The sequence below is a fragment of the Podarcis liolepis genome (assembly GCF_965112155.1).
Source record: "Podarcis liolepis genome assembly, chromosome: 11".
In the NCBI taxonomy this organism is placed as follows: Eukaryota; Metazoa; Chordata; class Lepidosauria; order Squamata; family Lacertidae; genus Podarcis; species Podarcis liolepis.
The window spans coordinates 51533143-51559975 of record NC_139565.1 but is presented as its reverse complement, the minus strand read 5'-3'; the positions used below and the strand labels follow the sequence as shown (position 1 = coordinate 51559975).

Sequence of the window (26833 nt, the reverse complement as noted above, 5' to 3'; positions counted from 1 at the left end):
GTAAAGTGCTTCAAACTGCTAAATTTATCCTGACCTCTTGGTTGCACTCCCTGACTGCTTTTTAAATGAAGTAATCAATATCTTGCAACCTTTTAAACAGCTTAAACTTTTTTTCAGATTTTTTTTAACCTATATTTTATTTAAACAGATTAGGGATGAAAAATATACAGCTACAGTTGTTGACCATTTCCTGTAGGGCTGTTGTCTTTTTGGTTTTGGTACTCGGTCAGTGTGCTTGCAAACCTTTGTAAATGTGGAGTCAAAATGTCCGTTTGGCAAATAATGAAGAAATCTGTCACTTCCATTTACTTAGTGCATAGAAAGTGTGCTATCTCTACAACTTAAATGCAGAAACCTTCCTTCTTCCCCAGCGTAGCTTCTTCCCCCCCCCCCCCCACATAGGGCTATTTGAGGTTATTAATTTTCTCACCGTGATAGGGTGATCAACCGTCCTGTCAAGAAAATGGATCTCTGTGTCACCCTTTAGCATGATTAAATGGAGGCACATCGCTGTGAGAAAATACCAAATTTTCACGAGACAAATGAAACTTGTAGCGAGGACAACTTTTATAGACATTATTTCATTTTAAAATCTCCCATTTGGCTGTCAGTTTATTTGTTGGGAAGGGTTGCCATTAATTGCATGTTCCTCCTAATAACTCAAAAGACAGTAAAGGGGGGGGACACACCAGTTTCACACCTAAATCTCTTACACAGAACAAAATGTCAGCTAGTGTCCTCTAGTGAACATAGCTCGGTTTACGTAAACTGAGTTGCTAATCAGCTCCCCAAAACTTCACTTCCACTGCTCTTTCTGGCACTAAAACGCTTGCAGCTTTTAAGCCTGGCTGCAGAACATTGAAATCTCTTGAAAGGGGGTCAGGAGCCTCAGAGTGCTTTCAGACGGGCGCTTCTTGTGAAAGAAACGCATCCGCAGAGCAGAACTGGAAAAGGCAGTCAACACGTTGATATGTTTTCCCCTTGATTCTTGAGGTTTTAACATAGGGTTGGCTTGCTAAACCTGGACTCGCCAGAAAGAAGCATTTGGCCCTAAATGAATCCCGATAAAACGAAGGGTTAACTTGAGCTTGCTTTAATCAAACAAAAGGAAGAGCCAACGAGGGGGCTCCTCTCTCTCCCTTTTTGTTTTCCGAGGGGGGAGTTTGCCAAGTGCCCCTGTTGTTTAATTTCCTACTGGAAGCAGCACATGTGTGGGGCTTTCTCTCCCCCACCCCAGTTCTTTTCTTTAAACAGTGACCATTGCAGAGGCTGAGTGGTTGGGGTCAATGCCTTGCCTATTGATCAGTATCCCTGCAGTCCCCCAGCTCCAGCATCTGCTTCATTGGCTTCTTTCAGTGCTTGCTTCAGTACATTAGAATAGAAATCCATAACCAGAGCTGTGCTCATCCGAGCAGGGGAAGAAACTAAATTAAATGGTATAAAACAATCTTGGATCAGGAGTTTGTGCCAATTCATCTTGATCTAAGATGTCACACCGGGCTCTCTGTCTGAGCACCTGGGCTAGAGGCAGCCATAGTGAAAATAGATGGAGCTGCGATCATTCATTTGTCAGCTAAGGAGCTCGGCAGCGGTTAGCAATTCCCTTCTGCAGAGGTCAGCTGACAGAACAATCAGTGCAACTGCAGAATGGAGCTTTCCTTTGAACTATTGTTATGGAGCATGCTTCTTGGGGTGGGGTGGGGGCTGGAGGGGAGGGGAGCGTGGTGGTTTCCTTCCAGATCATTGTGCTCTGAGTGAAGCGAATTAAAAAATGGATCTGCCTAGGCAGACCCCGGTTGCGGTTTGTGTTGCGTTTAACGGTAGTCATTATATATACAAATTGCAGGTGATTAAAATGGTTACGTATCACTTAGCGTAGAGTCCATTTTCATCTTTCTTTTTTCCATACAAGGTGACTATTGATTTTTATTTTTTTTTAAGCTCCTCTCCTTCTCATTGTTAAAGATCCCCCCCACCCACTCCTTTGGGTGTAAAACTATCAGAACTAGAGCTGAACTGGGAATCGGTTTTCTTAACAGAGGTTCCAGTGCTCTTTTCCCCTTTTCTTTTAAGAGAGAGAGAGAGAGAGAGAGAGAATTCATTTGCTGCAGTTTGGGCATACCGTAGCAGAGCGTTTTTTATTATTAATTCTCACTTTGTTAATCTCCAGACCTTGTAATTCTGTCTGTGAGTACCAAGTGGTCTCCTCTGATTTCTCTCAGAAGAGATTTAACATCACAGTTGTAGCAGGGAAGGGTGAGACTTCTAGTACATTGGCTATAATATACAGAAGTCTGTTTCCTGGTATATTGAAGAAGTTATAGCTATACCTCAAAATGCAGTTGAAGTCATGGGTGATATACGAGCCATAGTCACGAGTAGACCCATTAATATCAGTGGACTTGTCCATTAATTTCCGTGAGTCTCTTCTGAGCGTGACTTAAATAGGTAACATCCAGTGTCCTTAAATTTTGTAAATGCAGCCCTGCATGCTTATAAATATTTCTTATTTCTTTAAGTCATCTCCCGTCCTTCTCTTTAGCTGAAAAGGCTCCCAAAGCAGCTTACAAAAACCAGTACAGTCCCTGCCTTCTTCTGGTGTACAGTCTAAATAGAATGAAACAGAAGGAAAAAGTGATGGTGAGGTAGAAGGGGGAAGAACAAGCTTGGGCCATCCTTTCTTAAAGTTACAGTTCTTATAAGGACCACCTGGGGTGCAGACAGTTCAGATAGCCTGCTAGTGTTGCTGTGTTGTTCATATTCCTTTGCCTACTGCATTCTTGCATTATTTCATTCACTAATGTAAACTGCTTTAGGGTCATCAGCTTAGACTTAAAGTAAGACCCAGAAGCCATGTAAAGTAAGTATTTGAAGGCAGCAAGGGATTGCGTGTGCCAACCCTTCTGTGACCTTGACCCCTAGGCCAGTGTAACCTAGAAAGTGAAACTTAATGCAAGGGAGAGGGAACTCTTCCAGTTGGGTAACTGTCTAGCCTTTCTTGTTATAAATGCCCCCCAGTGTTTATAATGTACTGCCATAACAGACTGCAGGAAAACATAAATCCATATACTTCATTTGGTGAAACAACTACAGTATTTGGCTTTTAGAAGTCATCTTCTAAATGTTTTTAATATTTTGTTGGGAGCCACCCAGAGTGATTGGGTCAATATGATGATGATGATGATGATGATGATGATGATGAATTTATTATATGTACCCTACAATAAAACACAATACATAAAAAATTCCCTATACTTCAGATGTCTAATAATAATAATAATAATAATAATAATAATAATAATAATAATAATAATAATTTTTTATACCCCACCCATCTGGCTGGGCTTCTAAAAGTCATGTAGTTATTTATCTCCTTGACTCTGATGGGAGGGTGTTCCACAGGGTGGGTACCACTACCAAAAAGGCCCTTTGCCTGGTTCCCTATAAATTCACTTCTCACAGTGAGGAAACCACCAAAAGGCCTTTGGAGCTGGACCTCAGTGTCTGGGCTGAACGATGGAGACCTTCCTTCAGGTATACTGGGCTGAGGCCATTTAGGGCTTTAAAGGTCAGCACCAACACTTTGAACTGTGCCTGGAAACATACTGGGAGCCAATGTAGATCCTTTAGGACTAGTGTTTATATGGTCCTGGCAGCCACTCCCAGGCACCAGTCTAACTGTTGCATTCTGGATTAGGATTCCTGTTAGCATATGAGAGATGTCCACTATCTGTACCTTCCAGAAACAGTTGAAAATATTTTTGTTCCAACAGTCTTTCCCAGGTAGATAAATAAGTCTTTGCCACGAGTTACTATTTTGTATGGTTTCAGTTTTGTTTCAAATGTGTTTTCTGTTTTTAAAAACTGCTTTTAATTGTTTTTATTATACATCGCCTTAAGACAACTGTTGGAGCACCACCATAGAGAAAGACCTATACCATGTGTTTCATTGGTTGCACAGCAAGTATTAAGAGAACAAGGCAGTGGCTACTATACCACTTTTAAAAAAATGAATAGTAAAAGGAGCCATAAGGTGTGTATTTAAATTCTTTGCACAGTGAAAGGACCACCAGAGTTGCTGGAGTTAGAACACTTTATGAACCACCTGTCCTAATGCTCTTTGTGTTGTGTTTCAGGTTCTCTGTCTGGCTTTCCGCAAATGAAAAAAATATCTATGTCGTACGAAGAGAGGCGAAAGCAAGCTACTGCTATAGTTCTGCTAGGAGTAATTGGAGCAGAGTTTGGAGCAGAAATTGAACCTCCGAAGTTGCTGACCAGGCCGCGCAGCTCTAGCCAAATTCCCGAAGGGTTTGGCTCAACGAGTGGTGGATCCAACTATTCTTTGGCGAGGCATACTTGTAAGTTTCTCTCTGCCCACTCCCCCTTGATGCAAGCTGTACAGTGAAATATGTAGTGCTATTATATTCTGTTCTATAGCCCATTTCAGTAACAATGGGAAAGCCTGGCTTCCTGCCATGAGAACCAAGATGCAGAGAGCAACTGGTTCACACACACTCCACCACCCCTCTCCTCCTCCATGCACCGGAGGACGAAATCCAAAACGGAAGCTTTTGATTTTAAACTATTTCATCCCAAGGAACTTCCAAGGGTTCTGAAGGGTCACAGGTCTAAGACACTGTTTAATGATCATAGCCCCATATATATGTGTGTGCATATCTGGGAGCTGTTGAAAACCACTCTTTGCTACCCAAACACAGGATCTATTCACATGCTCTTAGTACTCTTAGAACTGATCCAGGAAGACCACTCTAAAATGCCTTAAAAAAACAACAACTAGTTTCCCCCCTAAATTCGTCCCTAGTTTGTCGCCATTAGTTCAGGCAGCACTGTCTTTTCTGGACTATCCCTCCTTTTGTTCATTTACCCCTCCCATGTTTTCATGGAATGCTTTTTCATGTCCTTTTCTGCAGCGATTTTTTCGTGTCCTTTTTCTGCAGCTCTGACTTTGCTCCTTTTATCCTTGGGGGGGGGGGGGAGCTGGATCAAGAATTTACAATCCCACTTTTTTTTTTACTAGCGATGTCTTAATAGCAAAACCGAAATGTAAAGTTAATTATTCAAAAATGCTTTGGGTGACCATCCAAACCTCTGAGAAGTTACTCATTTTTTTAATTCCCCTAGTTTATGAATATTGTAGGTGATTACCAGAATGGTTCCACAAACCAGTGGCCTTGGATGAATTCCTAAAGGTTACAGTAATACCCTTTCATTGCATTGAATCTAATAAGGCTGAGTGCTCTTGGGTCTCGTGTATACTTTCTTTCCAGATATACCTTTGTCTCATGCTTAATTCTTAATGCAGACACCACTTAGCTGAGTTTAAATTCAGCGTTGCGATTCTAATAATCCTTCTGTGTTCTTTGTATGGGCCACACTGTACCCATGACTGCCACACCTCCCTTCTTATCATTGTCAATAAGTGAAGGTGAAAGGTAGGATGGGAACAACTGTTTATAAAGACTATTTCACCGGAAAGTCTTCATTCTGCTTTGTCACCATATTCTGTGCACTCTCACATTCATCCCATGAATTTTAGTATTTTTTAAAAATTTGAAGTGGGAATTTAAATCAGTGCACTTCCTGTTATGATTTTCAAAATATAATATACGACCTGACCTCTTGGAAAAACTTTATTTTACTTTGTTTTATGTTTTGTATCTGAACACCAGTGTATCTTAACGTGCTTTCATTTCAGTATCAGAACCTTTATTTCTGACCATTAGCACCCAAGAAAGGTCTTTTTGGCAGCATCTCCACTGCTGAAAAAAAGAGGCGGTGGAGGTTTAATTCAGAGATTTGCATTTCACTTCCTGCAATTCCATGCTTATTTTCTGGGGCAGGCCTATCATAAGAGCCAAACAGTCTGTTTTGTTGAGGTTTACACACTGCCATCCAGGTTCTTCCTCCACAATGGAAATGCACAAAGAACATCTTGACAGAGTGAGGTTACTTATCATTAATTGTAGTTCTCTGAGAGAACTGAGTGTTGCCTCTCTATAATCACATTTGTTGACCCCTTTGCCTTTTCCCTCGAGTGCTGCTCCCTCATAAGGAGGAGCAGAAGTTCTCTATCTCTCCAACACAACTGCAAATAAATGATACCGCAAGCCCCTTTGGGATTGAAATTATTGGCTGCCCCCTATCTCATGTGAACTTTGGATAATACTTGTAGTAGACCATGTTCATTCTGTAAACGAGTTTCAGCACGCAAACCATAAATACTTGAATGCTTATTCTTATCCCTGAGTACTGCTAAGAATTCAGAAGATGGATTATCATTCTGAACTAGTCTTCATAATCGCTTGACGTTAAAAAAAAAACTTGTAGTGATTAGGCCCTGTTTGAAGAATTAATTAAAGAAGGATTCCTGTGACCTTTTCTCCCGACCCCACCCCAAAATCGTGTTGCTTCTCTTTTGCCACGTGTATACAATCAAGTCATGTGAAGGGATCCCTCATACAGTTGGCTTCATCTTGACTTAGTTGTTTGGCAAACCATGAAGACCTATCCTTGGAATGTGCAGTGAAGAAAATGTGGTATCCTTCCCTATGAACAACTGCCATGTGTATTTCAATACTAGGGTTGTCCCAAGTGGTGATTGTGAACATCTAGCCTGAGCGGGCGCATGTAGTAGACACAAAGTCAAGGGACGAAAGGAGACACATCATTGCTCCAGGCCAGGATCCAATAAACAAGGTCTGGTCAAGCAGAGATGAAGTTAGAGTAAGGCTAAGTAGATAAAGGAGAAAGTAGGTCCAGATAGGCAAAACAAAAGGTGAAAACAGAGGCAGGCTGTGGGGTTACTTCAGCAACCAGGAAACCCAAAATGAACAGTAAGATTGGCAGCTAGCCCTGCCCCTGGGGAGTAGAGCCTCTACTCATAAAGGGTCCCTGCCTGTTTTAGAAGCTTAGCTGAAGTCTTCAGAGCCTGAAGAAGGCAATATGACCTCTTCAGAGAGGTTTTAGCACCACAGACACCTCAGGTGGTGGAATTTCAAGAAGGTGGTAGGTGCTGAACGCTGATTTTGAGGGTACCTTCTCTTGAAGGTTCAAGAAGTCTTCTGTATCATGTCCCCTGGCAACCTCCTCCTCCCAACTTTGCAATTGTCTTTTGATAACTAACACATCACTGGTGGAGGGACTCCACCCCCCTTCTTGTATGGTGCTTAATGCCCCACCTTTCATCAGGGTAATGTCTCTGCCACCACCTGTTTTGTCCTATGATGACCCCTCTCTCAGCCAGTCTGGCCACACTGGGAGATCACTTCAGAACATCTGAAACTGAAGTCATATAATTGATCCTCCTAACTCAGTATTGCCTGTTTTGAACAGCAGCATCTCTCCAGGATCTCGTATAGAACCCCGCTTTTCAAGCATGAGCTCTTCCACTGAGCTGGTCCTCTCTCCCAAGGACCAAATGTAAACCACTTTAAGCTCTTAGGAGGAGGAACAATATGTAATAAACACAAATATTGTGGAAATTCAGATCATCCTCAGTGAAAACACAACCTTAGTATGATCAAGGTGAAGGATGCCTGATCTAAAATAATGAGCAGGGGGGAAGGAGTCTGCAGCCGAACTGTGTGTTGTCCCTCCAGCAGTTTAAATAGCAATAACAATTAGAAAGTAGCTCATTTTGATAAGTATCATTGATTTACTATGATAAGATGTAAAACTCTTACCACATGCTTGTTACTGTTGTTTTTAATGCCAATTAATTGTGATATTTCTGCTCTGTAAGGAAGGATGTGATTCTTTAGGAATTCACACAGTGACCTTGCCTGACATCTCACATTAATCTCTGTTGACCTTACAAATGGTTCATGAGATATTTAATTATAAAATGCCACGTAAAGAATTTCTCATTACAGATTCACCACATCACACCTAAGCAGCAGCTAATGCTATGTTTATAAAGTTAATGGGCTGATAAATCTGAATGACTCTTCTGTCCTGAATATGAAAATACTCTGTTCGGTCATTAAAGCAGTGTATTTTTCCAACCATGTGCCATCAATATACCTATTAATGATGAGCATTTTGCACTTCAACTCAGTCAGTGTCATGTCTCAAAATTTATTATCGGGCAGTGTGGATGTTGAGCTTTTTCCAAATGTGTTGTTTATTTCCAACATGCCTGAGTCGCATGTAATGCAGTTTGAAACACAACAGACGCAACAAATCAGGCACGCCCATTAAAGGTTTAACCCTGGTAACTGACCAAGCCCCAGTGAAAGCTTTGCGGTGTCTCTGAGCAGGGGGAAAGGCCTGTCTGCATTAAGCCCCAATCAACTTGCCCTCCTCATACATTTCCCAATCACAGCCAGATACTCTGCAAGCGCTGAGAAGACAGGAACCAAGGCAGATTAAAAGAGAATTTGGAATTGACACCATCATACATCAGGGACTGGACTTATGCAAATTGAATAGAGCCATACGGAGCCCAAGAGATCTGCAAGGGAGATCCACAACATTAGCTGATAGGATAGCGTTGGTGACAAGTGTGTGAAGTGATGGCGCTACATCATGTGTTTCCATAATTACAAGTTATGGTGAAGATGGGGGATTCTAAACAGTATTTCCACTTTGTGAAGTGATTCCCTATTTGTCATTGTGCCTGTCCCACCTTCAAGGTCAGCTTTGAAACTAATTAGATGGGTTCCCTCGAGGGGGCTTTCTGTACTGACAGGGGCATGCTCCAACAGTGTTTCCATCCTGTATACCTGAAGGAGTGTCTCCACCCCCATCGTTCGGCCCGGACACTGAGATCCAGCACCGAGGGCCTTCTGGCGGTTCACTCACTGCAAGAAGTGAGGTTACAGGGAACCAGACAGAGGGCCTTCTCGGTAGTGGTGCTCGGTGTGGAACCACTGTGCCCTTCAGATGTGAAGGAAATAAGTAGCTGTCTTATCTTTAAAAGACATCTGAAGGCAGCCCTGTTTAGGGCAGTTTTTAATACCGTATTTTTTGCACCATAGCACTCACTTTTTTCCTCCTAGAAAGTAAGGGGAAATGTCTGTGCATCTTATGGAGCGAATGCCTGCGGGTGGCGGGGGGGATCTGCTGCAGTCGTGAGCAGAGGATCCATGGTTCCCCTTCCTTCCCTCCTCCGTGGCTCACTTTGAAACAGCAAAGCAGGAGAAGAGCCGCTTAGTGGGGAGAAGAGAGGGTCAGAGAGCCTGGTTACAAAGCACGGATCCACATGGATCCTCAGGATTTTTGCACAGGGTCACCCCAAATTCACAATCAGATCACATAACATGTCCATGGCTACAGCTTGCACCAAAAAAATCACACACCCACTGTTGCCTGGGGCCGCAGTGGTGCAAAAACGTGGTTACAAAGCATGGATCCACATGGATCCTCAGGATTTTTGCATTGGGCTACCCCAAACTCACCGACAGATCACATGTCTGTGGCCACAGCATGAACCACAAAAATCATACATCCACTGTTTCGTTTAGAATATATTTTTTTCTTGTTTTCCTCATCTAAAAACTAAGTGCATGTTATGGTCGGGTGCGTGTTATAGAGCGAAAAATACGGTATTTAATGCTGTATTGTTTTTAAACACTCGATTGGAAGCCGCCCAGAGTGGCTGGGGAAACTCAGCCAGATGGGCGGGGTATAAATAAATTATTATTATTATTATTATTATTATTATTATTATTAAACCAGGTTCTCCAACACTATGGGCATAAGCATTGTCTACTGTGTTCAAAGCAACTGCATTAGAGCCATTTTAAAGGTTTGCCTTCTGCACGTGCTGTTGAGGGAAGTGGGGGGCAGATGGAGCTTGTCAACCTGGGAAGGTAGGCTGTCTAGGAGAAGGAAAACTCTGACCCTAAACCTCCGCTGCCTTGTGGGATATCTTTGGGAGAAGAAAGGGCTAAGGAGGAAACCCTACACAAATCCTGAGTGGAGTCCCTAAGATGGTTGAACGGCGCCTTGAACACCTCCTTCTGGCAACTCCTGCAGCCAAGCTGGTATCCAACATATTGCTCTGCTTTCCTTTTGGCCATATCAGCAAAGCCGAGAGGGAGGTCTTGCCATCTGGGCAGCCCAGGACTTCCATACACACTGCCCAGGCTTGCGCCCCGGGGAAGTCACTTGGGTGCTGCTGACGCATTGGTTTGACTTCACCCTCAGAGGTGCACTCCATTGTCACTTGAGACAGACAGATGCTAATAACATTGTTTGCTGAATATGAGTTTCTTCTTGTTAAGTGTGATAGCATTGAGAACAGAACTCTGGATTAGGATTCAGACATGTTAGTTTCCATGTAATATAGAATATGGTTGATAGGTGTTAAATATGAGTGGTACAGTTCATATTCTGCTGAAGTCAATAGTAGTTAATTTCTTTATTTCAGTGGTCCATTTTTTCAGCTTGTAACTTACAGTACAAACATTTATATTAATTTGACACGGTAAGATAATTACAGCACACTGAAGTTAATATTCACATGGGGAAATGCTAAATTCTACATTCCTGCTTTTTAACAGGCTATCAGGTTTTGCTGCAGTTCTAATTATATACTGTTTTAAATATTGAGGTAAATGACCATTTTAATAGCCCTGTGAAATTAATTTTAACTAGAAATGCAGATATAAAATCTGATGCATGCTTGGGGGGGGGAGGGTCGCAGTTATTTCCTTCGCATACTTCTAGATTATAAACAAATATAGGTGGAAAATAACAATTGTTTACTGTTTCCATAGCACTTTAATATAGTTTCATAGCTGGGCTAAGAATACACTTAAAGCTGGTATAGTTGGATTCTCTCCATAAATTGAAACAAGACTGAGCTAAAGCTCATTTACTGTCTTGGAACGGAATTGATCTTGCTTTCACATTTGATTCACCCACTGCAGATTTTGAGAGGAAGAAAAATAGCATTGTTAGGTCAGTTTAACTAGGCCAGAGTTAGACGGAGAAGATTGGCAAACCCGTTGTTCTAATTCTTTTCTCTTTCTTTGTGGGCAATTTTATTAGCGATTGGGCTGATTTAAATGCATTTTACTGCCTGTGTAACATAAATGTGCACGTGTATTGTTCTCCCATCCCTGCCCAGAGAGTGATGTTGCTCCTTTCTGCATCTTTGTACAGTGGTGCCCCGCAAGACGAATGCCTCGAAAGATGAAAAACCCGCTAGACGAAAGGGTTTTCCGTTTTTCGATGCGCTTCGCAAGACGAATTTCCCTATGGGCTTGCTTTGCAAGACGAAAACGTCTTGCGAGTCTTGCGATTTTCTTCGCTCCCCCCCCCTTTTTCTAAGCCGCTAAGCCGCTAATAACCACTAATAGTGGCTATTAAAGGCTTAGCCGCTAAGCCTTTAATAGCCGCTAAACCGCTAATAGCGCTAATCCGCTAAGCCGCTAATAGGGTTGCTTCGCAGGACGAAAAAACCTCTAGACGAAGAGACTCGCGGAACGGATTATTTTCGTCTTGCGAGGCACCACTGTATATTTGATTAAGGCATCGACAGGTCTGAAGGAACCATGTGCACCTTAATGCTCTAAAAGATGACACACACAAGTTGATTGCTGCCATCTTACACGTTGAGCCTTCCCATTGCTAACATGTAGAACTATTGATGAAGCAGCTGTGTTCATTCCCACTCCGTCTAGGTCAGCAGCATTACAGCAACATGCTTTGTCGCTAGCCTTAAATTGCTGAATATCTTGATTTCCCATCTACCGGGATCAAATGCATTTCTTTCTTTCTTTTTTTAAAAAAGCTAGAATTATTTTCTTTTTAGCATCTGTGATTGAGAGATCTCACTGACATTTTTATCTAAAAATGCATATGGCTCACTCAAAGGTTCACAAGTAGACGTTTGGGAACATGTTTTTGAAAACCATGAAAATTCTTGGCAGAACTGATTGGCAGAATATTCCTTTTTATCGCTCCAACTCTTTCTTCTTTTAAAAAAACCCAGCTTTATTTACAAACTCTGGCAGATAAGATATATTTTTTTAAAAAAATCATAGTTTGTCAAACAATGAAGTACAATAGTGAGCCTCATCTGGCAGGCTTGTTCCAAAGCCTCGGGGTCTTTGCTGAAAGAGGCCTGTTCCTCTCTGCCAATGTCTTAATCTGCTTAGTGGTGATACCTTGGGCAGAGTGTTTACCAACAATATCAGCTGGCCAGGGAGAAGAGGCAGATCCAAAGATGTAATGCCCTGCTTGTGTGTTTGCTTTCTCAAAGCTAAAAAACGGCACTCGCATATCCTACAACATTCTCAAATGAAAACAGGGACGTCCTAAAATATTCTACCCCACCCATCTGACTGAGTTGCCCCAGCCATTCTGGGTGGCTTCCAACATATATAACAAACATAATAAAACATTAAACTTTTTTGATAAAAATCTTCCCTATACAGGGCTGCCTTCAGATATCTCCTAAATATTGTATAGTTACTTATCTCCTTGGCTCAGGGGTGGCATAACTCCATACCCGCCAACATTTCTCCAATGAAAATAAGGGTGTCCTAAGGAAAAGTGGGACATTCTGGGTCTGGGATCAAATCAGAAACTGGGACGGCTTCTTTAAAACTGGGACTGTCCCTGGAATATACAGGCACTTGGAGGGTCTACACTCATTTCATATTTAAGCACAAATTTCCATTGCCATGTTTCATGGCCATGTGTTTAAATGGGCAGTCCATTCTCTTCTCCCAAGAATTGTTGGTGGACTCCAAAATGTGCATAGGCCGCGACTTGCCGGCATTTTCTTTGCTTTGTTCCCATTCTCTGCTCTTGATTTCTGTACCACTGAAGGCAAATTAGCTCCTCTGGGCAAAGGCTTGTCCCTTGCTTACATTACTGCATATCCTAATTGTGCTGTATAAAAATCATATAAATTTGCCAAACGTATCTGTTCCCTTTCCCTGACCAATATGACTCCCAGCTACCTAAAACTTCCCATGTGCTAATGTCTTTATATAACACAGACATGAGTATTTGCAGAATCTCCTTGGAGATGTAATGAATAAATAGATAAAACACATGGGATGCCCACTTCCGGTTTTCTGATATCCTTGGTCAACATAAGCAAAGAAGGCAGCAGGGCCCATTATTCAGGCTAGCAAGAGTCCTGACAGTCGGAAGGTGAAAGCAGAGCTTGTGTTCAAATCCATTTATACTAGAGCAAGAATGGAGAAGGAATAGAAGTTGCATAAGCCCAGGCTTCTTGAAAAGAGGTGATTTCCAACTCCTTGCTTCTGGCAGTCACTAAGTGGATACTGGGCCTCTTTTATGGCACAGCAGATTCCTGGGCTCGTCTTTGACCTCTCCTGAATATCTGGCTCTCTTTCTGAGAGGCAGGGCCAATTAGTGTTTGGGAAGACTTTCTGATTTGATACATTCCAAGGAATGGTGGATGGAGGCAGGACAGACAACATAAACTAATGCATGTCTCCTTATGCAAAAAATGCTATCTGTGGGTCAGTACTGTGCTACGTGAGGCGGGGCTGGGGGATAAATATTGTATCCCACATCAGACTTAAAATAACTAATTGCCTTGGATCCATTTCATTTAAAGGAGATAAGTTAATACCATGCAGACCGAAGAATTGTGACCAACTTGTCTTCAAGGGTGAAAGTGGACATAGGACAAGAAACATGGCAATAATTTGACATCTCACTTCATGTTTCCACAAACCTCTCCCTTCAGTGGTTGCATGGTCACACAAAGTGCAACAACAGGCAGTGGTCTTCTATTTTCGTTGACAGTTCTGACTCTCCTATAATACCTAGCTCTGCTTTAAAGCTCTCCTCTCAGCCTTAACTCCAGCTAACTTAAACCCCCCTTCTTTTGATCTCCAGTTGAAAGTACAGTGGTACCTCGGGTTACATATGCTTCAGGTTACATACGCTTCAGGTTACAGACTCTGCTAACCCAGAAATATTACCTCGGGTTAAGAACTTTGCTTCAGGATGAGAACAGAAATTGTGCTCCGGCGGCGCGGCAGCGGCGGGAGGCCCCATTAGCTAAAGTGGTGCTTCAGGTTAAGAACAGTTTCAGGTTAAGAACGGACCTCCAGAATGAATTAAGTACGTAACCAGAGGTACTACTGTATCCAGAATCTGCAAGGGGGGGGGGGTGAGACAGCAGCATATGTCATTGTTTGAGTGATGCAGTGGTCATCTTGCACAGTTTCATTTACAAGGATCTCCATTGGAAAGTACAGGAAGCCAAGGCTAACATAGTATTCATATACTTGACAACTTTGTTAATGTTCCCTAGGGCTTGTGGCTTATTTTCTTTCTCTCCTTGAGGAAAATGTTCTAAATCTGGGCTCCTTGTTTGGGTCTAAATGTATTCAGAGTCCCCCCCCCCCCGCTCTGTAAATGAAAGGACTTCTTTAACAGTTAATTGACTACAGTGGTGATTGGAGTTCAACCTTTGCAGGCCTTGCATAACAGCAATCAAAAATTTTTGGACCCATTCACGATACAAGAGCAGGATTAACGGAGCAGGATTTTGAAAAACATATTTCTAGCATCCTATTTGTCTTCATTTTATTCTTCACTGAGCCCCAATATTTGTTTACAGTTTTTTGAGGGGGGAAATGCACCAGAAATCTTCATTTGCAAGCTTGCCCACTAATGCTCTTGTAGCATAGATGGGATAAGCCACCTTTAAAACGTATACCCTTGCTCCTTTTTACAGTAAAGCCATAAAAAGCTGGCAGGCAACTAAAGAGACGGATCTTAAGCCTCTTTTAATAAAACAATTAAAGTAATAAAGTAATCTCTTACTGTTTTATTAATTTCATTGGTAGAACATAAAGGGCTTTGGGTGAAATCTTGAAATCAATTGGAGTCTTCCCCTGGGGTTCAAAAAGTCAAGATTTTATCTCGTATATTTGCACTTATGAGCACATATTTAAGTTTCATTTTAGGTGATAGCAACAAAAATCAGCAAAGGTTAAAGCTAGTTTTCTAGAGGATTATAGGAAATAGGCTGGCTGGGGCTTGGCGAAGCGAGGGAGGTCTTCTCAACTGCAGTTAAAAGACTAGGATTGTGAGCTTTGTTTCCCACAGCCTCTTCCTGGAGTGAGTACCCTCTCACCAGATGTTCCCATGCCTGAGTGATGTTAACCATGGCTAAAGCTAACACAACCAGGCTTTGAACTGCATATTAGGAGAGTTGGTCAGTAGGATATGGTTTTGTGTAAGCTGGTATGAAAGATATCTGATATATGAAGTACAATGGTACCTCAGGTTACAGACACTTCAGGTTACAGACTCCGCTAACCCAGAAATATTACCTCGGGTTAAGAACTTTGCTTCAGGATGAGAACAAAAATCATGCTCCGGCAGTATGGCAGCAGCGGGAGGCCCCATTAGCTAAAGTGGTGCTTCAGGTTAAGAACAGTTTCAGGTTAAGAACGGACCTCCAGAATGAATTAAGTTCTTAACCCGAGGTGTTGTTGTTGTTTAGTTGTTTAGTCGTGTCCGACTCTTCGTGACCCCATGGACCAGAGCACGCCAGGCACTCCTGTCTTCCACTGCCTCCCGCAGTTTGGTCAGACTCATGCTGGTAGTTTCGAGACCACTGTCTAACCATCTCGTCCTCTGTTGTCCCCTTCTCCTTGTGCCCTCCATCTTTCCCAACATCAGGGTCTTTTCCAGGGAGTCTTCTGTTCTCATGAGGTGGCCAAAGTATTGGAGCCTCAGCTTCACAATCTGTCCTTCCAGTGAGCACTCAGGGCTGATTTCCTTCAGAATGGAGAGGTTTGATCTTCTTGCAGTCCATGGGACTCTCAAAAGTCTCCTCCAGGACCATAATTCAAAAGCAAACCCGAGGTACCACTGTATATATAACAGGGATGGAGAAACTTATGACACTCCCAGTGTTGGACCGCAACTCCCATCATTCCAGACCATCAGCCGTGCTGGTTAGGGCTGATGTGGTCCAACAGCTTTTGGAGATCGACAAATTTCCCATCCCTTCTATAAAAGTTTGGGTCAGCAGAGAAGAGTTTGACTCAGCATTGTTTCTATATAAAGCTTCTATGATTACAGAGGTTATATGGCTGGGCCAAGAGCAGCAGTTCCTTGTCTCCTTTCTAATTCCCTTCCCTATAATGTCAAACTAAAACATTTGATGTGGAGGCATTGTGTTGCAAGCTTCAGTGTCCCCATTCCAGTTTATTGGCTTCTGTTTACAGGGGTGGAGAAGCTTAACAGCGACATGGCCCTTGGATCACATGCTCTACTTCGCTCCTATATGTGCTGCTTTTGTGCTGCCTATTGTTGTTTTTCCATTTCTGTAGCTTTTTAAAATGTTCTGGCTTTAATTGTTTTGTTTTACTGTTTTTTTGTTTTACTGTAATTTTAACTTTTGGTGAGCCACCTTGGGAATCTCCGCAAGTCATTTAAGCAAATCGGTGGTTTACTAGAAAGGGGGGCAGAGATTCCATGTTTCTGCTATTGCTTTCAGAAGTAGCCATGCAAACACTTCTTGTGTACTTCACCCTCAGATGGCTGAGATATCGGTGGGTGTTTATATATAGAGAAAGAGACTGTGTAGTCAAGTACTGAATCCAGAGGTGTTACAGACTTAGCTTGCTCTCCATAGTTTGATTCATTAAAACTTGGCATACAAGGATAACTGTGATTGACAAGGATAACTGTGACAAGGATAGCTGTGATTTTAAAGATGAATGGGAACCCTTTACAAAGTATTTAAAGAAACAGCAAAATGAACTGGACTCCTTGGCAGGTTTTGAATAAACATTCACAAACTTCTCATTGATAACATCTAGATAGATAAATTAAGGATCTGTAAAGTTTTGTAACATGCAGAAAATAACATACAGTGGTACCTTGGGTTACAGACGCTTCACGTTACGTACGCTTCAGGTTACAGACTCCGTTAACCCAGAAATAGTACCTCAGGTTAAGAATTTTGCTTCAGGATGAGAACAAAAATTGCATCAGCGCCCCATTAGCTAAAGTGGTGCTTCAGGTTAAGAACAGTTTCAGGTTAAGAACGGACCTCCAGAACGAATTAAGTTCTTAACCCGAGGTACCACTGTATGTTGATAAACCAGAGAGAGGAGCTGAGGGAAATCAGGGGGGAGGGGAGGGGGGCTATATTTGGGGGAGGAGGGAGGGGGAAATGGGGGGGATTAAGGATGATATGTTTTTTGATAAAATGTTATGTTGAAATTACTAATATTTTTTTTTAAAAAAAAAACTTGGCATACTGAATTGTTGCTAATAATTTCACTGAAGAAGATAATGACTGAAATCTGTATGCCATGTTCTTAAAGTCGCACTAGTTAAATCTATAGGGGTTAACGCTTCCTTTTACTTTACAGGATTTATAATTAAATTGGGGGCTGTATACAGATCTTTTAACCTAAACATCATTTATTAGTTCTGGGGAAATTCATCTCTCCCCCCCACTCCAAATTCCATTCAGAAAGGAACACTCGGGTATTATTTGGACGTAATCAAAAACCATAGCAAGGAAGACTCAAATTGCCAAAAGTTCCCAAGGATAGTCGGCTCGTTTGGTAAACAGCTGCCAATTAACCAGCTTTATTCTGTGCTGCACCATTATTGTTTGCGTTATTTTGCAGATTCATCGGCACATATAGCATATTGTAATCCTTTGATCTATTATGTAAACTTGTTAATAGACGCTGGGTAAATAGGAAGGCGCCAGCCATCACACGGCCTTGCTAATGCAGTCCTTGGCTACTGTACCAAGGCCAATGTATTGGCAGATTTGCATTAGCATAGACACTGCTCATCCTGCACTAGATAATGGACTCAAAGGTTAAGAGCAAAGGATCGCAACAGCCCCGATCAGCGGAGCTTTTCTAGGGCTAATTACCTCTTCACTGCGCTGACTCTAATGTGACATGTTTATTGCCTTAACTAACAACTCATTAGCTTAGTTGATGTTTTTGTCAATATTAATTCGTTCATTTAAGCCAAGTCAAAGCTTAAACAAAGATGTCCAGACTGAGAAGTGGGCAGCAGAGTGACTTTTGTTTAGTTCATCTTTTTCCCCCTCTCTCTCCCCTTAGCTCAATTTAAACAAGATAAATGTTGACAAGAGAAATATTTAAAGTGTCTGCAGGTAGTAGGTGTTTACTAATGTGCTAGTGTTCAAGGGCCAAGGCGCTTTATTTAAATAAGGGGGGGGGAGGCTTAAATGATTTGAGAGCGGAATGTTTAATAAATTAAAACGCACACTTAATGGGTCCCTGGAAGAGCCATTTGAAAACAACTCTGGCCTCCAATAGGTTAAATTTGGGTCCCTGGGAAGATGTGCGGATTGGCCGGCAACTTCTCGGCTGCTAAATATGGCAGGCAGTTTGTTCAATAAACAAAAATAAGAAGCTGGGTTTTGAGAACTGCCTGTAGGAGGGAAAAAACATAAAAATCAATACTTTATCTCAACCACAGCAATAAGTAGCTAAATGAATGATATTAAAAAGAGCTACTGTATAATAGCATCCCAGTAATGATCAATTACATTTATCTAGGAAAGTTACTTGTTTAGCCCTCATTCACATTTTACTAATGGATGATTGCCGTAGTTCATTATTTCAGCGTCCTTCATTAGAAAAGGAAAATAATCCATTACAAGATTCATTATCACAATTTCAGTATGTATAATCTGGACGTGGGAATAACTATGGCAGAGGCTTTTTCCTTTTTTGTTACACAGGGGCTGCCCAGTGCTATTTTTCTAGAAAAAGAGGTGCCAAAACTCAACAGGAATGGCAATTGCGCCCACAAGAGAGGTGCCGGAACCCATCTGAGAGGTGCCGGAACTGAGTTCCTGTGAGTTCCCCTTGGGGAAAAGCCCTGGGGCTGCCCTTGTGTTTAAAATAGTGGGGGTGAGAGAGGAGACCATATTAATTTTGCATTTAACAGGCTGGAAGCTGATGATGTAGCACAGTATAGATCGGAAGGCTCCCAGTCACTTCTCCTAATTGAATGTAGCTGTTAACTCCAGTGCAGTAAACATAAATGAAAATGTGGGGTTTATTGTGTTATCTGTAGAAAGCCATAAACGCTCAGAGTGCTTTTCACCTCCCTCTCCTTCGTAGGGATGGGGAACCAAAGCAATTGGTGCCCGTAAAGCTGCAGGAATGCAGGAGATCACCAGTGTAGGGCAGACGTAATGGCAATATACTGAAACGGCGACTGTGTGTTATGGCCGTCTGTTGTAAAACTGTGTGAGGTCATGGATAAATCAGGAAATTATTATTATTGTTTTAAAAAATGGACTATTTGGACTGCCAGCAAGCCCCACCCGTAAAGTGGGGGGGGGGGGAGAACGCCACAGAATATAATGTCCCGATTAAAAATAAAGAAATGTGGAAACGTTAGTGCCACACAAATATTTAAGCATAATCTTTAAAAGGCAGTCTAAATAGAAAGCAGCTCAGGCTTCTGAACTTTGGGAAAACATTGCTCTGGAAGCTGCCTACTTTGGCTTAGGTCCTTCTTTGGGTGAGAAAGAAGCTTTTTTACTTCCCTGTTCACCATGGGAATTTTTTTAAAAAATTTATAGCTATAAAAAAAATATTCTTATGATGGGTGAGCTTTGAGGGCATAGTAGCAAGAAATGTTTACTAAATTTCAGATAAATAGGTCCAGGGGTTTTATTGTACTGGGTACCATTAAATTTTCCTTTTCCTTTCCTTTCCTTTTCTTTTTAAAGAACTATTTGTAGCTCTTTCATTTTGGCAAAAGTTTATGAAATTTGCAAATATGGTACCCGCTTCTGAGGAGGATAAACCCTGACACATTTCAGTGGTTTTCATACAAATACTGTCTTTCCAGTTTTGGGGTGGTTCTTTTTTTTAACCAACTGACTTAATTTCCCCTAATTATTTTTTGTGGCAAATCTGTATAAAAATAGCATACACGGGAGAGATGGCATTGACTAAGAAACCTGCCAAATTACAGACAAATCTGTCCAGGTTTTTGTGTGTGCTGTTTTTGGTGGGAGAAGTAAAAAAAAAAAGTTTTTCTTCCCTCCCTGTGATTATGTGAGCAATAACTTTATCGTGAAAATGGGATATATTGTAGAGGTTCCTGAAGGAATGTAACCTGAAAATTTTGGAAGGAGGAGCACAGGGGCCAGAGAGTTGAGTTGTTATGTTCACTAAAGGTTGGGATCAGTTTATGTTGTACTTACGAAAACATTGTAAAGAAGTCAACTCACTAGCAGGGTTTGAATAAACACTTTCAATTAAGAAAACAAGTATCAAAGTTAAGATGCAACAATGGGGAAATAATAAAGGGTAAGATGTAATTTGGGGGGAAATGGTACAAAAAGAATAAGAATATAACAATATTTAATTAAAAGATTATGAAATTAAGGTAGAATAAGACGGGCAGGAGAAGCAAATATTTAAAGATCAGAAGAGGAAGTTGAGGGAAGTCATGGAGGGGTGATTGGAATCCATATATTTTCTTTGTGATAATAATGATTGTGTTGAATATAAAATTGGATAACTCCATAAAATAGAATCAGTTTGATTCCCTCCCCCTCTTTCTTTTTCCTTTCTCCTCCTGTGAAGAGGCTGCATCCTAATGTTTTAATGTTGTATTTTAATCTTGTTTTTAAAATTGTATTTTAATCAACTTGTTTTTATAATTGGTTGTTAGCCGCCCTGAGCCCGGTCTTGGCTGGGGAGGGCGGGGTATAAATAAAAGTTATTATTATTAAAACTATTTAAAAAGAAGAAGGTGTTATGTTCACTCAGTTGGCACCAAATGTGACAGCGCCTGGATCCCTTGGTAGAAATGACTTCTGCTTATGTCTACAACTGGGAACCTTTCCCACATCCAAGTAAGCCGCCCCGTGATCTTCGGATGAGGGGCAATATGGAAATTTATTTATTTTTTTAAAAAAAATACGAGTTCCTTCTCCTGTAAATTTGTGGACAGTGGACAAATTGTGCAGCGTAAAACCCGGCCATTCTGTCTGACCCCAGCAGTGGTGGGAGAGCTTTGTTCACTTAGCAACACTTAAAATAAGTGGCCAGTCATTATTAATTCATCTGGCATTCTTTGTGATAACATAAATCTTAGTGAACTAATTTGGTTTTAAAGTGCTTATAATAAGGAATCTCCAGAGGTTGCAACCATAATTGAGCTACTAATTAATTGCAACGTTATTTTAATGTGGCATTCTTTTCTTCGCTTGACTCTTCATCCGAGGATGTCAGCAGCCGTTTTGGCAACCGTTTCTTCTTTATCTACACTCAGCTCTATTGTGCATGTACGCACAGCGTGGCGGAAAGTTCTTTTTGTCCAGTATTGGTTTGGCAGTGTGGTCATAAAAGAGCCACGCCCACCTTCAAGCCAAAGCCAAGATCTACCATGTATGATCAGCGAAGAAAAGAGTTATAAGGAAGAAAGATCAGGTATTGTAGGTTTCTCTAAACCAGCCCTGTGCTTTGCAAAATCGTAGCAAAAATTAAGGCCCATGGGTGAAGACTATGGATGGGCAATACAGTGGTACCTTGGTTCTCAAACTTAGAAGTCTGTTCCAAAACCAAAGTGTTCCAAAACCAAGGCGTGCTTTCCCATAGAAAGTAATGCAAAATGGATTAATCTGTTCCAGACTTTTAAAAACAGCAATTTAACAAGAATTTTACTATCTAACGAGACCATTGATTCATTAAATGAAAGCAATAAACAATGTACTGCAGTCACACAATCAATCAGTAGCTGAACTGGGTTCCACACAGTCACAAAAACAAAACTAAAAGAGCCGCAAAAACAAAAACGCAAAATAAATAGCAAAACAGACAGACCTCAGCGTAACACTCAAAATGGAAGTATGGCACTCAAAACGGAGCACGTTCGGCTTCCGAAAAAAGTTTGCAAACCGGAACACTTACTTCTGGTGTTGCAATGTTTGGGTTCCAAGTTGTTTGAGTACCAAGGTGTTTGACAACCAAGGTACCACTGTATCTGGTTTTCAGCACTGTGATATATCGCCAGCTAAAAATCATGATATACCAATGTATCACGAATAAGGATGGAACCACGTAGAGTCTTTGGCTGGCTTCATGGTTTTTGCCTGCTCTTGTGATTCACAGCCCCCGGCATGAGGCTGGGGAGAGCGGAACCAACAGAATTAAAAGGAGTTGCGGGAATTGAGAGAAGCATTGGCTGGCTTCACAGTTTTTCCCACATTGTAATTTTTGCATCACAAATCATGATTAGCGATATATTGCCAGTTCAGTTTCATTGAACTTAGTGGCGGGAAAATAAGACGAGCTTCAGTCATTTATTTTAATGTGCATGCAGGCTGGCCTGGATTTAAAGGTTAAAAACAGCAGCATGAACCTGTGTTGGATAAGCCATGAATGTGATGTTAATTGTCAGGTTTTCGTGATCACAAATGAATCCAATTCTCTAGGCGGCTTGTAAAATAAAAGCAATATTTAAAATGCAATAATTAAAACAACAAACAACACAAAACTTTCCCTAGAAGAGGCAGAAGAAAGTAATTTGCAGCTAAGTTCAAAACTAGTTAAAAAGAGCAAGATCAGGGCTTTTCCCCCAACACTAAGTTCAGTGAACAGGCACTGGTGTGAGAGAGGTTTCGCCGATGACTTGCCAGCTGACGCCCCTCCCTAATAAAGCACCACCCTCCTGGTCTTGAAGACCTACTTATTTTCACTGGATTGTTCATTATTCTCTATTCTGATATTTCAACCTTTGGGTTGATAATCATGTAAAAAAAAGGTATCTGGTTTTCTCTTCGATCTGCAAGCATATTTATTATTGCTGCTTTTATTAACGGGAGGTTTTGTATTATTTTCTATTTTATTTTATCATTTGAATTGCATTTTTATCTGTTGTTTTGTAAACCACCTTAAATAAGCTTTAGACAGGAAGGTAACCCATAACTATTATAAATTAATAACATAAACACATTTACAGAAATTCTTTCTACGAGTGTTCTGCTTCCAAGTTTTCGTTATAAGGTCAGGGCTTTGTACTGAGGGGGAGAATACTTGTAATTTTATTATGAATGGACAATGTGATTCAAATGGTTAAAACTTTATAAAGGACATATAGTTCATTGATATACAATGGAACCAAGGAAGGGAATAGGGGGAAGTCAATCTGTTTTGGTTTTGGTTTTATCTTTATTATTGTTTGTTTGTTTTTGGTATTGTTGGAAAATTAATAAAATGTTATAAAAAGGGATTTGTACTGAGAGGGAAACCTCTTAATCTGTCTGCCATTGAAGAAGAAACTGGGGAAGCAGTGTCTCTGAGTAAGAAGTTGTGTTTTGAAGAAAATTAAGTGTGTGGCTGTGCAGCATATTCATCAGACACATTCATGGGGTTAAGATTTAAAGGCTAGCTAGGACATCTTCATCCCACTCCTGCGCCATTACTCACTAGAATTAAATCTCAGATTGCACCATTCATGCAGATTGAAAGCACTGCTAGTGGTTTCTCGGATGATGTCACCGGCATGTTGTTAAGGAGTCATTAAAGACCGTGCATGTATTCTCATTAAAGTCTTGCCTTCTTCCCCTTCCTCCACCGCTGCATTGAAAGCTGATTAAAAAGCAGCAGACATTCCGGCAAGAGCTGTTTTGTCTGTTTCGTTTGCTTATTTTAAAGTTGGGTTTTGCGTAGTGTTGGGCGACCAAGCAACAGGTTCCTTCCCTCACCTCATCTTTAGTTTTTCCAACCGTTCACCGGATATTCTCAAGAACACAGGTCTTCCAGAGTATGTGATTTTTAGGGTGGAGTTGCTTGTTTGGGGAAAGAGGGGGCTAGGGAAAAGTAAACCTCAAGGAATTTGCCCCCATCTTCCCTCTGCCTCTCCTTGCCCCGCCAATTACACACACACCCTTCTGAGGTGGGTTGGAACTGGTGGTGAGAGATTGCTAGGAACAGGAGAGTGCTTACCTGCTTCATCCTTAAGGCTTTGCCATCTTGAACATGCTCAGAAATGCATTTCTTACCAGAATCCATAAAATTTGTAATTTTCCCCATCCACACAATACATCAAAAGCACTGTCATGCTGCCTTAAACAGTCATGGCTTTCTCCAAAGAGTCCTGGGAACTGTAGATTGTTAAGGATGCTGAGAGTTGTTAAGTTTCAATTCCTGAAACGGTTTAATGGTCAATCCCTCTTCCCAGGGGACTCTGGGAATTGTAGATCTCTTGGGCAGGGGGCCTCTCTAGATCATAGTAATCTGTGTTTGATCTCTTTTTCCTGACTCTGGCTTTCTAATGTTTCTTGTGTGGCAGGCAAGGCCTTGACGTATCTTCTGCTGCAGCCTCCCAGCCCAAAACTTCCGCCACACAGCACCATCAGAAGAACTGCCATTGATCTCATAGGACGAGGGTTTACGGTATGGGAGCCTTATATGGATGTCTCTGCAGTGCTGATGGGCCTATTGGAGCTCTGTGCTGATGCTGAGAAGCAACTTGCAAAGTATGTACTTCACCCAATAATTTGGGGCGTGTTGTCGGGGGGTAGTAGTAATTGGTTTTGTTTCACGTGGTTTTCATTGAGATATCCAGTAACACCAAGGTCTAGGGGGCCAGTTACACGTTGCCAGAAAAGTGGGTTTGATTCACACATACAAACACTCACACACAAAAAGAGGATAGCAATTTGCATAAAATCAGCATATGGTAATTTATATAAGGTCGTAGAATTGTATAGTTGGAAGGGGTCCTGAGTGCCAACTAGTCCCAACTCCCTGCAATGCAGGAATCTCAACGGAAGCATCCATGACAGGTGGCCACCCAACCTCTGCTTAAAAATCTCCAAGGAAGGAAAGTTCACAATCTCCCGAGGGAAACTGTTCCAACTGTCTAACCACTCTTGTTGTCAGAAGGTTCTTCTGTTCAGTCAGAATCTCCTTTCCTGTAACTTGAGGCTATTGGTTCAGGTCCTAGCTTTCAGAGCAGGAGAAGAAGAAGAGTTTGGATTTGATATCCCGCTTTATCACTACCCTAAGGAGTCTCAAAGCAGCTAACATTCTTCTTTCCCTTCCTCCCCCACAACAAACACTCTGTGAGCTGAATGGGGCTGAGAGACTTCAGAGAAGTGTGACTTGCCCAAGGTCACCCAGCAGCTGCATGTGAAGGAGCGGGGACGCAAACCCGGTTCACCAGATTACGAGTCTACCGCTCTTTAACCACTACACCACACTGGCTCTTACACTGGCTTACTCCATCTTCCATGCGACAGCCCTTTAGATATTTGTCGACGGCTACCATATCTCCTCTTTTCCAGACTAAACTTCCAAGTTCCATCAACCATTCCTCATAGGACTTGGTTTCCAGGCCCTTGATCAACATGTATAGGTGCAAATTTAGCAACAATTATTAGGATTTTAATAGGAATACATTATATCTCACCATAGTGGGGAAGATACCAGGGCCTTGTGTGCCTGCCCCATCTAGTGACCAAGTGTTGCCCATTGTTGATGGGCAACATCAAAGCTCCTGCTCTTTTATGGTTCAAACACATATTCAAAATTAGTATGTTTTGTTGTGCACTTTTGACGTATTAGGTGTGATCTAGTGTGATCTCTTACGAAACCTGACACCCATCTTTCAAATATGGCTCCATACTGCATGTAAAATGGGAAAGAATCAATACTTTTTATTCCTTGCCTTTTCGTTAATCTCCTCCAATCAATCAGCTTACGCTAAGACAAAAGTCCTCTTCAGGCAGGTACTTGAAGAGGATATGTGTGGGAGACCAAGCTGGATTGTGACTGCTAGGTATGCAGTCACAATCACGCACCCATGTGCACACCAGTCGTGCCCCATGCCACACATTTGCCTTGCACATCTGCATCTGTATGCATATATGGTTTCTTCCGTGTGAACAGCAACTTTGATTGTCCAGGGCTTCTGTTCACATTCATATTGGAGTGAATCCATGGCCAGCAGGGAACACAGTTGGTGTGTGCATTGATATCAAAGGAACATTGCTAGTGGACCGGATCCCACTCGCTTCACATGCATGCCCTCTTCACGCATGTAAGATGCATGAAGAGGGTTGTATTCTCTCTTACTCTTTTAATTTAGTGCTAGGGCAGACTGGCAAGCATAATATTACAGTAAATAAATATTTACTGTAAGGGACGCGGGTGGCGCTGTGGGTAAAACCTCAGTGCCTAGGACTTGCCGATCGTATGGTCGGCGGTTCGAATCCCCGCGGCGGGGTGAGCTCCCGTCTTTCGGTCCCAGCTCCTGCCCACCTAGCAGTTCGAAAGCACTCTTAAGTGCAAGTAGATAAATAGGGACCGCTTTATAGCGGGAAGGTAAACGGCATTTCCGTGTGTGGCACTGGTGCTGGCTCGCCAGTGCAGCTTCGTCACGCTGGCCACGTGACCCCGAAGTGTCTTTGGATGGCGCCGGCTCACGGCCTCTAGAGCGAGATGAGCACGCAACCCTAGAGTCGGACACGACTGGCCCGTACAGGCAGGGGTACCTTTACCTTTAGGGCAGACTGGCAAGCATAATACTACAGTAAATAAATATGAATAGCTAGTTCTATACAGCAGTTCTAAAACTGATAACTCGGTCTTGTTGTGCAGGTTGAAGAAAATGACTTCCTTTATGACCCTTTAAAAAGTACACCATATTTTCTAAAAACAAAAAACAAAAACAAGGTTTTGATTATTATTTTATGTTTCCAGATTACTTTGGGAAAGGGGGATCCACCTGCTGTAGTTTTTAAAGTATAGTAATGCCATATATATATATATATATATATATATATGCTTGCAATCTTCTTGGATGTGTGGGTTTTGTTTTG

The 26833-nt window shown here is 41.7% G+C and overlaps 1 protein-coding gene across 4 annotated transcripts in view; it reads left to right on the top strand.

The window, feature by feature from the left end:
• WDR7 (WD repeat domain 7) overlaps positions 1–26833 on the top strand; it is a 217669-nt gene that overhangs the window by 114956 nt on the left and 75880 nt on the right. For all 4 annotated transcript variants that reach the window (XM_083465680.1, XM_083465678.1, XM_083465679.1 and 1 more), the window contains 2 exons: positions 4137–4358; positions 24301–24487. In XM_083465680.1, coding sequence (XP_083321806.1) covers positions 4137–4358; positions 24301–24487 — 409 coding nt within the window. The remainder of the gene's footprint in view (positions 1–4136; positions 4359–24300; positions 24488–26833) is intronic.